We start from the raw sequence: 12,337 nt of genomic DNA, 5'->3' as shown, positions 1-12,337 counted from the left end.
TACCCTTCAAAACCTTGCAAAAGAAGGGGAGGAGAAACCCAGCCAGCTCTCAGTCTCCTCTCCAAGTTTCTCCTGAGATGGCACATCCTCTCCTGGGGGACAGCTCTACACATCCAGATCAGGAGGGTCCTGAGCTGGCAACAGCTGGAGGCCAGAAGGGTGCTGGAGACATACAGTACAGGCATGCCCCTTCTTCCCCAGCCACTCATTTAACGTTTGTACATTGACTATCATAAATACCTGTACTTCCCCGCCTGATTTGTGGTACACCGGGCTTAGCCGTGTGCCCAGCTGCACGTGTTAAACAATATAAACTGAACAGAGGAGATGAGCATCAGAACCTGACTGTCCCACATAGTCACTAAAGGCTCTTGACAGCAAAGGCATGGGGAACTCAAAGTACATTTGACTGGAAGGTGGCTCTGGGCACGCGCGGCAGCAGAGGAGGCAGAGAGTCTAAAGCATGCAAAAATGATAAAAGGAGAAGAGGCGAAGCTTTGATCAAACAGAGAGTGGGAGTGGGGGTGCCAGAGATGCCTGCAGAGACGGAAGCAAAGGCAGGAGTGTGGAGGACTTTGTACGTGAGAAGATACATAATTCCTTTGGAGTCAATCAAAGGAGGGCCAAAACAGTCTAGATGCAAATTACCACTCACCTCCTCCAATGTCCCTGAGCCAGTTTTCCCCAACAGCCACAGGGATGTGGGGGCAGAGGAGATCTTAAACAAAATAATTCAGGGGTTCCTTTCATTTTCCTCCCAGTTTCTGAGCCTTCAGGTAACTTCAAATAGTATTTTCCAGTGTTCCTGTTGTGGTGGTTTAACCCCAGCCAGCAACTAAGCACCGCCGCTCACTCACTCCCCCCTCACCCAGTGGGATGGGGGAGAGAATTGGAAAAGAAAGTAAAACTCATGGGTTGAGACAAGAACAGTTTAATAGAACAGAAATGAAGAAACTAATTAATAATAACAATAATAAAATGACAATAATAAAAGGATTGGAATATACAAAAAAAGTGATGGACAATGCAATTGCACACCACTCACCAACTGGCTGTGTCCCCTCCCAACTTCTTGTCCCCCTCCAGCCTTCTTGCTGGCTGGGCATGAGAAGCTGAAAAATCCTTGACTTAGTCTAAACACTACTTAGCGACAACTGAAAACATCAGTGTGTTATCAACTTTCTTCTCATACTGAACCCAAAACATAACACTATACCAGCTACTAGGAAGACAATTAACTCTATCCCAGCCAAAACCAGGACACCAGTACAATCGTGAGAATGAGAAATGTCTGGGATTTTCTCTTGAGTGACAGAAAGATCCTTGTGCAATCCCTGGATTCCAGCAGCTGAAGCTTCAAAAAAAACAGCAATGAAGAACCATCCTCCCAAACATTGGAAAAGCCCCAATACTGCTGAGAGAGACTCTAGAGACTTTACGGTTATGTATGAAAAGGTGTGTACAGGCACTGCGGATTTGTGGATATTCATTGTGTCAGTACTACTGGGACAAAAAGAGACCACCCAGCAAAATGAGGCTGTTCACACAATCTCCAACATCAAGATACCTTAGCTGCAGCATTAAATGTAACATAACTCTGAGCGCTATCAATAGCTGAGTTGCGACAACACCCACGTTTTACAGGGCAAAGTGTGGCTTTCGTTTATATTTTTACATTTGAAATGGTGCTTATGAAATACGGAATTCCTCCAGGGAGAAAACCTAGGTGGTAACAGAGCAACATCTGTCACTTGTACGATCCCAAGCAGGCACACCCTGCTTGGGATCAGGGGGGTTACCTGCAGAGGGTGAGACTGGAAATCATTTCCCACAGCCTGTGATGTTACGGTGGAGGCTGAGAAATTGCCAGTTCGACTCAGCTTGGTGGTGTTTGTAGCCTGGTATCTAAGGCAATGAAGCTCATCTGACTCTGCCATCGCCATCTTTCTCTGCACACATTTCAATTCAGTTTCCCCAGAGTAGTATCAAAGTACCTGCAAGTTTCACTTGCCTGCCCACCGTGCTCTGCCGAGCTCCCTCAAATATGTAGCTGCATAGAGAAGAGGAATCCTGTCATCCTTACCGAGGAACAGCCTGCAGCGTTCAGCCCTTGTTGGCGATCATAGAGCTGATACAGGAGAGAGACATTCTGCACGTCCTCACCCTAGAAGAGCTTGCTTGGTGCCTGCATTTTACAAGACACCAAAGACCCAACCGTAAGACACAAGCCAATATGAAGTGAGGCCTCGCAGACCCACTGCTCACAGCTGTTTTTGGGGGACTGTGGATCAGGCTGAAGGGAGAAGCATCTGCTTCGTATTGGGCACCCAAGAGCCCCCAGTGGGGCACGGCTACTGGAAGCATGAAAAATGTTAGCTCAAGGACGGGCTAGAAACAGAAGTGTGACATGACTCTGTCCAAATCCACTTTTCTCCATCTCCCATGTTCTCCCAAGCATTCAGCCTCCTATTCCCCTGAGCCCCTGTCCCTATTTAACCTTACAGTTCTTACATTCAAAAGCATGCAGAGTGATCACCTTGCCAGTATCAATGGTGTCTAACTTCTACCTCCTCGTGTGATACCAAGGCTACTTCTTCCCCTGCCATCAGAAGAGGGACAGGGTCAGGAACTATTCTCTCTTCTGAAAAAGTAGCTGCAGATACCTGCAAAACTGGCACTCCAGCTAAAGGTCAAACCTCGCACTGCCAGACCTGTGTGAGTCCAGGACAGAACAGCAAGGGATGCGGCACGTGTGCCAGCAAAACTGTGCCGCGCCGAGATTAGCACAGCCGTGACTGCAGCACAGGAAAAAGGAACCTTTGTAAGGCTCCCTGAAGTAGGACGAGAAGAGCAAGAAATGCTGGGGATTTGGGTTGAGGTGTTCTGATAGAGCGGTGTCTGCTGCGTTGGCAGCAGAGCTCCTTGCTGAGATGGTAGATGCTGCTCCAAGAAAAATGCTGCTCTTCTCAGGTGACAGGTAAACTCATTTCAGGGTCCCCCATTTAATACAAACACAGCAAACACGCACAGACCAGCCATGTTTGTTTAAAAACAACCCACAACCCAACAGATCCTGGTGAAAGAGGAGTAATTGCAAAGAAATCAGAAACTCCTTGTCCAGGACACGTATCTTGTTAATGAGGTCTAGCCACGGTATTTACAGCCTTGTTTTCCCCTTCCCGTTCCAAGACAGCTCAACATTTAATGATTTCTTATCTGAAACACTCATTACTGTCCCACTATGCGCTGCTGGGGGGTGTGTGGGATGACATACTTAGGCTCTGCATCAAAGCCTTTATGCTGACAGTGCAGTTTTCACTGTCAGCCAGAGATGTTTGGTTTTCCTGGCAAATCTTTTTTTGAACACACTTCAAACAACCTCCTTTCATTTTTCCCCAGAAATTTCAGACATTAGCACACCCCCTTGTTTTCTACCATCCCTCATGCTGCTTACCTCGCTGCAGAATGCACCAAGGCCTGCAAAATCATACCACAGGAATATTTTTTTGCAGTTAACGTTCAGAATAAATTATTCCAGCACTATGTGATGCCAACATGTACCTGATAATAACCTTGACCTAAGCATTGGGCAGCTGCTGCTGCAAAGAATAGTTTCTAGGCCCAAGAGGGCTATAAACCCCCCCGGTTTTGCTGTACAGGTAGGCAAGCAGCTGAGGCATTGGCTCCTGGAGAGGCGCAAACTTTGCTCTCTGCTGCCCTGTCGGGATCGAAGCTTACGAAAACGATAAATGGCATTACAGTAACTGCAACTGTGGATTGTTTCAGGTGAAACAACAGCTGCGGCACAGGGGCTGCTACCCGCGGAAACACCCGCGGGGTGCAGCAGGCAGATACAGAGCAGCCCCGCCCAGGACGCCCGGTTGCCGAGGGCCTTTCCACGTTTATATGGACCGAAACCTCACACGGGGACCACCGCAAACCCCCGCGGTGCGTGGTCGGACCCCGCACCGCTAACAGCAGGTAAGCACCCCACACTGACGAGGGACAAAATGGCCGCCGCGGGGCGGGGCGCGGCAGGGCTCCGCCCCCACACCCCATGAGCGCTCCGCCCCGCGTCAATCAAGGTGGGGGCCTGCCCGCCGAGGGTGATTGGCTGAGGCGCCGGAAGTGTGCTGAGGCCGGCGAGCTGTGCGGCGGGGCTCCGCGTGTGGCAGGTGGGTGAGGGAGAAGGAGCGGTTGTGGCCTGGCGGGCTCCGCCGGCACCCGCCTCGCACGACACCGGCCTGCCCGGCCCTCCCGGTCTGCCCGCCGCGCTCCCTCCCGGCTGCCAAGCTGTTGGTGCTCTCCCCCCGCTGTCCACAACGGCGGCTGCCCGGCCGCCCGCTCCCGACGGCGGTTGCGCGGCCACCTTCAACCCCCCCCCCCCCCCCCCCGTTTACTGGGCTAGCCGGGGTGCTGCCCCACGAAGCTCCGTGCAGGACGTTGGGGGGGGGGTTTCCTTGGGCTGCCCCCGGTAAGGTGTTGGGGGTCTCGGTGTCCCTGCAGGGCTCCGGTTCCTGAGGCTGCTGGTGTCTTCTGGCTGTCCTCAGAGGTGCTCCCCGCCGCCATGTTTGTCCTGGTAGAGATGACTGACACAGTGAGAATTCCTCCCTGGCAGTTTGAAAGGAAACTGAACGAATCCATTGCGGAAGAGCTAAACAAGAAATTGGCCAATAAGGTAAAGCGTGGGCCATGTGTAGTTTGGTGCAGGCATCATAACATCCCTGAGCATTTCTTCCTTTTATCTGTTCCTGATAAGGTGTGTGGGTGAGGCATCAGAATGGCTTAGATGTGAAGGCCATCCCCAGCGACTGAAATATCAGAGCGCGTAAACAAAGAGATGGCCATGTATCGTTTCAAGGGGGATATTTTTGTAATGGTTAGTGCTGTCATAGGAAGATACTGAGACGGCAGGTGGGGTAGAGAAGTGTGGAAGAGAAGCGCAAGTAACTGCTGGTTTGTGTTCAGAGTAGCAATCCGAAACAGTCTGAAAAGCGGATGTGAACTAATCCATCCAGTGGGGGAATTTTAAAAAAGGTGTTGGAAATAAATGTAGAGTAGTAATACTGGAAGAGAACTGAAGGTGTTAATAGCTGACTTGATCTGTGCTTAGTACTTGAAATACAGCGTGGCAGTAAGAAGATGGTCTTTGGCGCAGGATATAAAAAAAGTGTTCTTTTGTAGACCAGGAGATCATGGTTTCCCTGTGCAGCCCCCAGGACTGTGTTTAGCCTTCGGTTCTCAGCACAAGATGGGTGCAAAACAAAACACAGCTTGTGAACATGAGAGCTCAAAATCACAACCTGAAGTGATTGAGGGTTGTGCATAGCATATTTACAGACAGGTTATGAAAAGCAAAAGTCTTCCCTCATCCACTGATAACTGGTAGGTGCCTTAAATTCTGTAGGTTATAAAGCCATCTCAGAAGTAGCAGAGAAACCAAGAGTTCTCCTCGTCTCTCCCCAGAGCTCATATAAAGACAAAGGCAAGCCTAGAGGCTTCTGAGAGTGTAACTCTAGTGAAAAGTACATTAAGCCTTTGGACAAGCTGTGGGGCTGCTGAATGATATCTGTGGGCAACTGTTTACTATCCTGGCAGGTCGAGTTCTCTCACCGCTGACAGTTACCCCAAGGGTTTCTCTTTGTAGCAGTGTTCTTGCCAGTGCCAGTGAAAACATGTGCTCCCATAACACTTGAATAAGTTAGGGGTTTCCCTACAATGCAGTGTGGTTAGGGCTGGGGCTGTTGAAGGGAGTGTACCAAAACAGCCTCCCTTCCATCTTGTTGCCCATCTGTTGCCTTTTGAAAAGGTGTATAAATTTGATGGTTTGTCTGATTTAACCTGGTAGGTTGCTTGAATTATTGCTTTTTTATTTTTTTTTTTCCCCCCTTTGAGCAGGTTGTATACAATGTCGGCCTCTGCATCTGTCTGTATGATATCACAAAGCTGGAAGATTCATACATATTCCCTGGAGATGGTGCATCACATACCAAAGGTATATGCTTGTCCTCACTCATATAGTTTTGCAGAAGGTTGGTGATCTGGAAATGTAAACTGAGTTCAGTTGTTAGAGACAGTAAATTTAGGGGAACCCTACTGAAGTTCATAGCATTAACTCTGTGCCTGTTAAGAAGGGCAAGAGGAACATGGCAAAAGTCTCCTCTTCTCTGCATTTTTTTGGGTACAAATACAGCTGTAAATAGCCAGTGTTGTTTGCCTTCTCTAGCAGTCCATCTCTGCTCTACAAATAGAGACATAGGCATGTGGTAAGGAAGAGGTTAATTTAATTCAAAATGATTGGAAATCTGCAGGTAGAAAGTAAGTTGTATTAATTGTTCCGTGTTTCTCTAGTATTTTTTCTTTTTGAAGGTTATTTTCCCTAGCTAGAATGTTGAAACAGGTTTCTGCATATAACATTTGCACAGCATTTGATGCTCTTTTCCTAGCTGGAAGTTTTGCTACGTTTTTGTATGAGACTTCGACAGATCTGGTTCAGCATACATTTCCAGTAACTTTTTTTTTTAAATAAGAAATGATTAATTTCTTTACTTGGAGTTTTGGCAAATCTGTCTGAGTAAAAACTGAAAGTAAATGCATAAAAGCAAATTTCACATCTTTTTTGAGTTAAAATAAGTTTCTTTTAGCTGGAAAGAGATGCATTTTTCTAGTTTCAGTTTTCAATGTGGAAGTGTAGCTTGAGCAAATGAAATGTTTCCTGTTAGAAGGGAACTGGATTGACTGTATGTGGCTTCCCTTGTCTAAATTTTCACTCCAGTAGAACTCGCTGCCTACGAATAAAAGCTTCTCTTAATACTGAAGGAGGATGGCAGGCTTTCCTGCTTGCTTTAATCTCCATTCAGCTTCTTAACTTTGAAATACTCCTTGAACTGAAACAAGAGAATATATTCTCTCTGAGCTTGGAAAAAAGTCTGCTCTCAGAATTTGGGATAGCACTTTAATAAATCCCACTGTGTCTGGTAATAACTGTTTCTTTAATGTACTGCCATATTTTATGTAAAATTGTAGCACTAAGTATGGACAGCTAAAATGATGTTAAATTGCTCATACACTGTTTGGCCAAGATTGTCTTAGTATAGCATTCTTATAAGTATAAATGCAAAATGCTTAGTTAGAAACATTTTATTTAACCTGGATGAAAAATCCAGTTATGCTAGAGAATCTTATTTACTCTGATAATATTTGATATCAAATATTTCATTTAAAGAAAATACAGCATTGCTGACAAAGATAAAAGGAGCAGAAGCATTACAAGAAAGTATAATTTCTTGGCCTTTTAGTATTGTGCAGGAATGTTCGCATCGTAACTTAAGCAGAGGCCCTGGTCCGTGTTCTTCATCTTACAGTTTCACTCTGTGAACTTAAACTCTTGCAAGATTGAAGAGCAGAGAACAGGACACTGCTGATCAACTGCTGTCAGAATTCGTACAAAACAGTTAGGAATCAGAACTCTTATTCCTGTTTTTCTATCAAATCAGTGCCTGTAAGGAAATTGTAAAAGAAACTGGGCAAGCATTTTAGAGGGCATATAGGATGTGGGATTTTGTTTTAATGGCTGCCACCCTGTGGAAGGAGTATAGTTCACCAACATGGGCATAACATTAATGATCTGTTTTCTTTTAAGTGCATTTCCGCTACGTGGTCTTCCATCCCTTCCTGGATGAGATTCTGATCGGACAGATTAAAAGCTGCAGTCAGGATGGCGTTCACGGTAAACCGCAACTTCTAACGTTAAGGACCCATGAGCTGCAGAGCTCTTGGGTCTTCTGAGATACTGTGATTTCAGGTTGTGTAGTGGTGTGTGTAGGCTGGTTAAAGACTATTACTGGCCTCTGGTGCTGCTCTGACCTGAGAGTGGTTGGTAGCTTGAGCCTGGCAGCTTCCCCTGCCCTTGATGGTTTTGTCTGCACTCTCCTTTCCTTTTGTCACTTATGTGCATGCCCAAGAAGTACAGGCAAGCCCATCTGGAGCGTAGACTGGATTCATTTTCTTGCTTCAGTTAACAGCGCTTGTTTTTTTTTAAAGTGGTAGTATTGGCTTGTGTTGGTCTGATACATCTTCACTATAGTTCTGTGCAAATTCATGATCGTTTCCTGTACCTGAAAACATGGCGGGGAAATGTCTGAGTGAGCACCAAGTGCTGTCAGATTCATGGAATACATAATTGATGAGTTGTTTTCCTTTCTTGTAGGAGCCTTCCATGCAAGTGAGCTCCTCTGCCCTGTTGTTAAGTTAGGACAGTAAGATTATCTTGGATGCATTTGGTGCTGAATTTGGGCATGTCCACTCTGATAAAATTCAACATCATGAAAGCTCAAGGGGGAGGTGGGGGCTGTTCTAGCATTATATTGGTCTTTATTTCACGTGTTACATCTGTGATTTCTAAGCTCTTTTCTGTCACAGACCTCTATAGCATCTGACTCATTTCTTGGAACACTTTCATTTCCAGTCCTGCTCCAAACAGCCTTTTCCTTTCCCAGTGGGCATGAAGACTGTGCCCTCTGTTGCTCTATGTACTTTTAGCTGGGTGGTTGCTTTGCTGCCAACTGAAATTGAGCGTAGTGGCTCAAAGAATAATTCCTGCATGATCTCAGATGTCCTTCTTAATACAGGAAGGAGAATGAGTCTAGAAATGGATTTTAGGAATCGCTGCAGTACATCGTTTGCAAAGAATCATTTCAGTCTTAATCAAATTCTTTTCTCCACAGTTTCTATTGGATTCTTTGATGATATTGTCATTCCACCAGAATCCCTGCAGCAGCCAGCTAAGTTGTATCCTTTGATCACCTTTGATAACTTTACTACTTCATTTCAAAAGATTGTGCAGTGCTGGCCCAACAGGCATTCACTACTGCAACAATGAAGGTGCTCAGTGGCAGAAGCTAAGCCGTTGTGTCGGGCAAGTCCCGCAGACTGTTATCACAGCTAGACAGGCCTCATGCTTATTAGGTTTTGCAGGACCATTGTGCCCACTGATAGAAATGAATGGCCGTGTCCCCCGAACAGCCGCATTGTAATCCCTGCTGCTAGTCTTGGCCGCTGCCGAAGACAGAATGCCGGTTTTACCACATCATGTAATGTCTAGATATGTGGTGTGACTAACATACTTGATTGTGGTAGGCGAGGTCTTCTTGGGTTTGGGGTGGGGCTTTTGCTTGTTTTGGGGTCTTTTTTGTTGTTGGGTGTTTTTGGGGGTGGGCGTAGGCCCAACTCTGCCCAGCAGCATGCACCTTGAAGGAGGAAAACCAGAAACAAGATGGGGCTCCTGGGCTGCGCAGATGATAACCTGGGACAGTGCGTTGGGGTTTGAGAAAAGATTGTGAAAAGGCTTTGATTGACTGTTCTCAAAACTGTCAGGAAGTGATCTGTTGGGCAGAATACTGATTGTTCCCATCCTTAACCCTTGGCTTGGCCAGCGATGAAGCAGAGCAGGTGTGGGTGTGGGAATATGAGACGGAAGAAGGGGCTCATGACCTTTACATGGACATTGGGGAGGAGATCCGCTTCCGAGTCGTGGATGAAACGTTTGTCGATACATCACCAACAGGTCCCAGCTCTGCAGAGGCTTCCACTTCAAATGCCACAGAAGAAGTCCAGAAGAAAGAGGCACCCTACACTCTTGTGGTAATTATGTGCATAATTTGTACAGCTTTGTGAATGTTGCGGTTTATTCTACGTCTAAAATAGTATCCCTTTCCCAAGGAACTGATTGCTTTAAGCTGACTGTGAAGGAAATAGAGTCACAAAATGAAAGGAGTGGCAAAGGGGAGAAAGGAGATTGTTCTTGTGGTCGCTCTGTGTTTGCTGTGTGTTTTCACTGGAACACTCTGTGGTTGTTGGTGGAGTTCCCTCTGGGAGGCCAACTGAAAGCAGAGTGTGGATGCAGGATGGAGTGTATGAGGAGCGCAGAGTTGGGTGAACCACACCAAGGTTTATGCAGCAGCTGAGCGGTCTTTCCCATGCAGCATTTTAGCATTAGACCCATGACAATCCAGGACAACCCACCTGAGTACAATGCAAGAGGAGGGATCTAAGCCAGTGAAGGCTGTGTTTTCTCACAGCTGGAGTATGTTGGGACTGTTGGGAGGTAGAATGGGGATGTGCTTGATTTTCAAGTGTTGAAGGTTTGGTGTAGTGTTGACAAGGTTTAAAGGAGCCTGGGCAAGTGCAGGGCAGGCTCTGATAGGGGAAAAAAGTAAGTACTTCATCTGTAACTTGGGGGAGAGATTTCATGGTTTTATGCATTTACTCCTGTATTCTCCATGCAGTTTACAATTGCACGTTCTCTTCATCTCTCTCTGAGCAGGGATCAATCAGCGAGCCAGGCCTGGGCCTCCTGTCGTGGTGGACAAACAGCTAGCTGCAATCAGAGCCTGCTCCACAGAAAGTCTTTCCGGTGGCTGTTCGGGGGGTAACAGGATCCTGCTGGTGCTCACGGCTGCTCTGAAGCTGAATAAGAAATTAGACCTGCCATTCTCTGTTTCCCTCTCAGCTTCCAACCTGCCAGATCAAGACAGTCGCTTTCAAGAAATGTCTTCGCTGAGCTGTAGAAGTGAATTTACAGGCACAAAAAGCCTTGAGCGCAGCAGCAACAAACTCAGCTGGAGCTTTGGTCTCCTGCCCTGGAGGGAAAACTGGGGAGGTCTTTACTTGCCTGAATTAAGAAGGGAGTTGACTTCAGTGAGTGAAAGCAGGAGAGAATGCCTGTCAAGAAGTATTGCTTCCTTGGGCTGAGAGCTTGATCTCAGAGGGGTAGAAACCGGCCCTTCTTTTGACAGGAAAAGGAGGAGAAACAGCAAAAAGACTGGAGTTCATAGAGGTGTGGTACTCTGGAGAACACTGCTGCTGGCAGGGCAGGGGAGGTGATGGTAATGTTCTGCTGAGAATGGGAACTTAACCCATGGATGAAGTCAGCCAAAGAGAACTAGAATGACAGTTTACCCAAAAGTAACTAGGCTCTGTGAAGATGACCACAGTGGAAAGCTACAGGCTACTCATTGTGCTGAATGGAAATACTTTATTGGGTGGGCTGTATTTATGTAGAATGAGCTAAACTTTGCAGGAGTTTGACTGAAAATATGTAATTATGAACTGAAATGGACCAAGGCTGCTTTGAGCAAGCTAAATACTTGTTTGCAGGGGTGTGTTAATACCAGGAATGGAATAAATAGTAAAAACTGCACAGCCTGCCTTCCTGTACAATTTGTGGGGAAACTATTAGCTTCCTGCTTAGCAGGAAGAAAAAAGTTGCCTCCTGCAGTTTAGCTACTTGGATTTCAAGGCAGACAGTGTTGAGACCAACACTTTGCTCTGCTCTAACAGCCAATAGCAAACAATTGCCATCACCCTCCTTGACAGCAGTGAAAGGAAAGGGGGGACAAAACCATGAGTAAAATCTATGCAGGGCCCAGTGCCAGGAGAGTGATGTTGTGCATAATTACAAAGCCAGCCATGTTTGGCAGGAAGGGGCTGTAATTCCCTGGGATGGTGGGTCTGCTTAACCTCCAACTGTGAAAACAAAGCCTGAGTCACCAGTGCCCTCCCTGCAGCATCGTTAGAAGCCCTTAATTCTGAACTGTTATTCCTGGTGCATTGCTCTAATTAAAAGGGAGCCTAGAACTTGGTAGGTTCACATAGTAACTGAGCTCCATCTGCTCAGACAATAAGCTCACTGAATGCTGTCTGTAGAGCAGTAGTGCTCAGATGTGCTGAGTTGGAAACAAACTGTTTGCAGACACCCCCCCCCCCCAGCTGTTTCTCTAGGTGGAAATTTGGGTGAAGCAAGTTAGAGCCTCAACAGCAAGTGAGGCTTCTCTACAGGCTGTTCTGGGGGGTGGGGAAACAGCCCAGGTACCTCTTGGTACTGCTATTGTGCTCAGCTCCTGCTTCAGAAGGTCAGATCTCCCAGGAGTGCCACAAGGTGGTAGCTGCATGGCTCTACACACTGTGCTAACAAGATACTCATCAACCTCAGTCTCCCATTGCAGAGAAAGCAAGCTGTGCTTGAGGAAAGAAGTTTACTGCACAATGCTGGGAAAGCATATAAGTAGCTTGTTCCTTGCAAATTTGTCATTGCTGCAGTAGTGGCACTGTTGCCCAGGACAGGAATGTAGTTGGAAAGGCAGTGACAGCCATGAGCATAGCCTGCAGTAGGTTAGTGTCAAGGGATAAACAGTGCAAGACAGCTGGGAGGGCTCTTTTTTTCACCCTGTGTTTTTGTGCACAGCAAGGATTTGCAGAATAAGAACTAGGCATCTTCAAGAAGTTCTTTTTCCCCCTCCCTGTGACAGGAAGCAGGGACTGAAGAGCAGGATTATGA

The 12,337-nt window shown here is 46.7% G+C and overlaps 1 protein-coding gene across 1 annotated transcript; it reads left to right on the top strand.

Annotated features, from left to right (window-relative positions):
• The first annotated feature begins 4,122 nt into the window (after positions 1–4,122).
• On the top strand, positions 4,123–11,825 carry POLR3H (RNA polymerase III subunit H). The gene is made up of 7 exons (XM_049821534.1): positions 4,123–4,175; positions 4,507–4,678; positions 5,899–5,995; positions 7,643–7,729; positions 8,727–8,790; positions 9,435–9,642; positions 10,325–11,825. The coding sequence occupies exons 2-7, from the start codon at positions 4,568–4,570 to the stop codon at positions 10,376–10,378; spliced, it is 621 nt and encodes a 206-aa protein (XP_049677491.1). The 5' UTR covers positions 4,123–4,175; positions 4,507–4,567; the 3' UTR covers positions 10,379–11,825.
• Positions 11,826–12,337: the final 512 nt, after the last annotated feature.

Source organism: Accipiter gentilis, chromosome 18 (genome assembly GCF_929443795.1).
Source record: "Accipiter gentilis chromosome 18, bAccGen1.1, whole genome shotgun sequence".
Lineage (NCBI taxonomy): Eukaryota > Metazoa > Chordata > Aves > Accipitriformes > Accipitridae > Astur > Astur gentilis.
Note: the sequence above shows the minus strand (reverse complement) of the source record. Positions and strands in the feature narration are given on the sequence as shown.

Bases quoted from the DNA above. Each gene is read 5' to 3' on its own strand.
- POLR3H (XM_049821534.1), top strand. From the start codon at position 4,568: ATGTTTGTCCTGGTAGAGATGACTGACACAGTGAGAATTCCTCCCTGG. The intron at 4,679-5,898 runs GTAAAGCGTGGG...CCCTTTGAGCAG, and splicing joins ACAAGAAATTGGCCAATAAG to GTTGTATACAATGTCGGCCT. The intron at 7,730-8,726 runs GTAAACCGCAAC...TTTTCTCCACAG, and splicing joins CAGTCAGGATGGCGTTCACG to TTTCTATTGGATTCTTTGAT.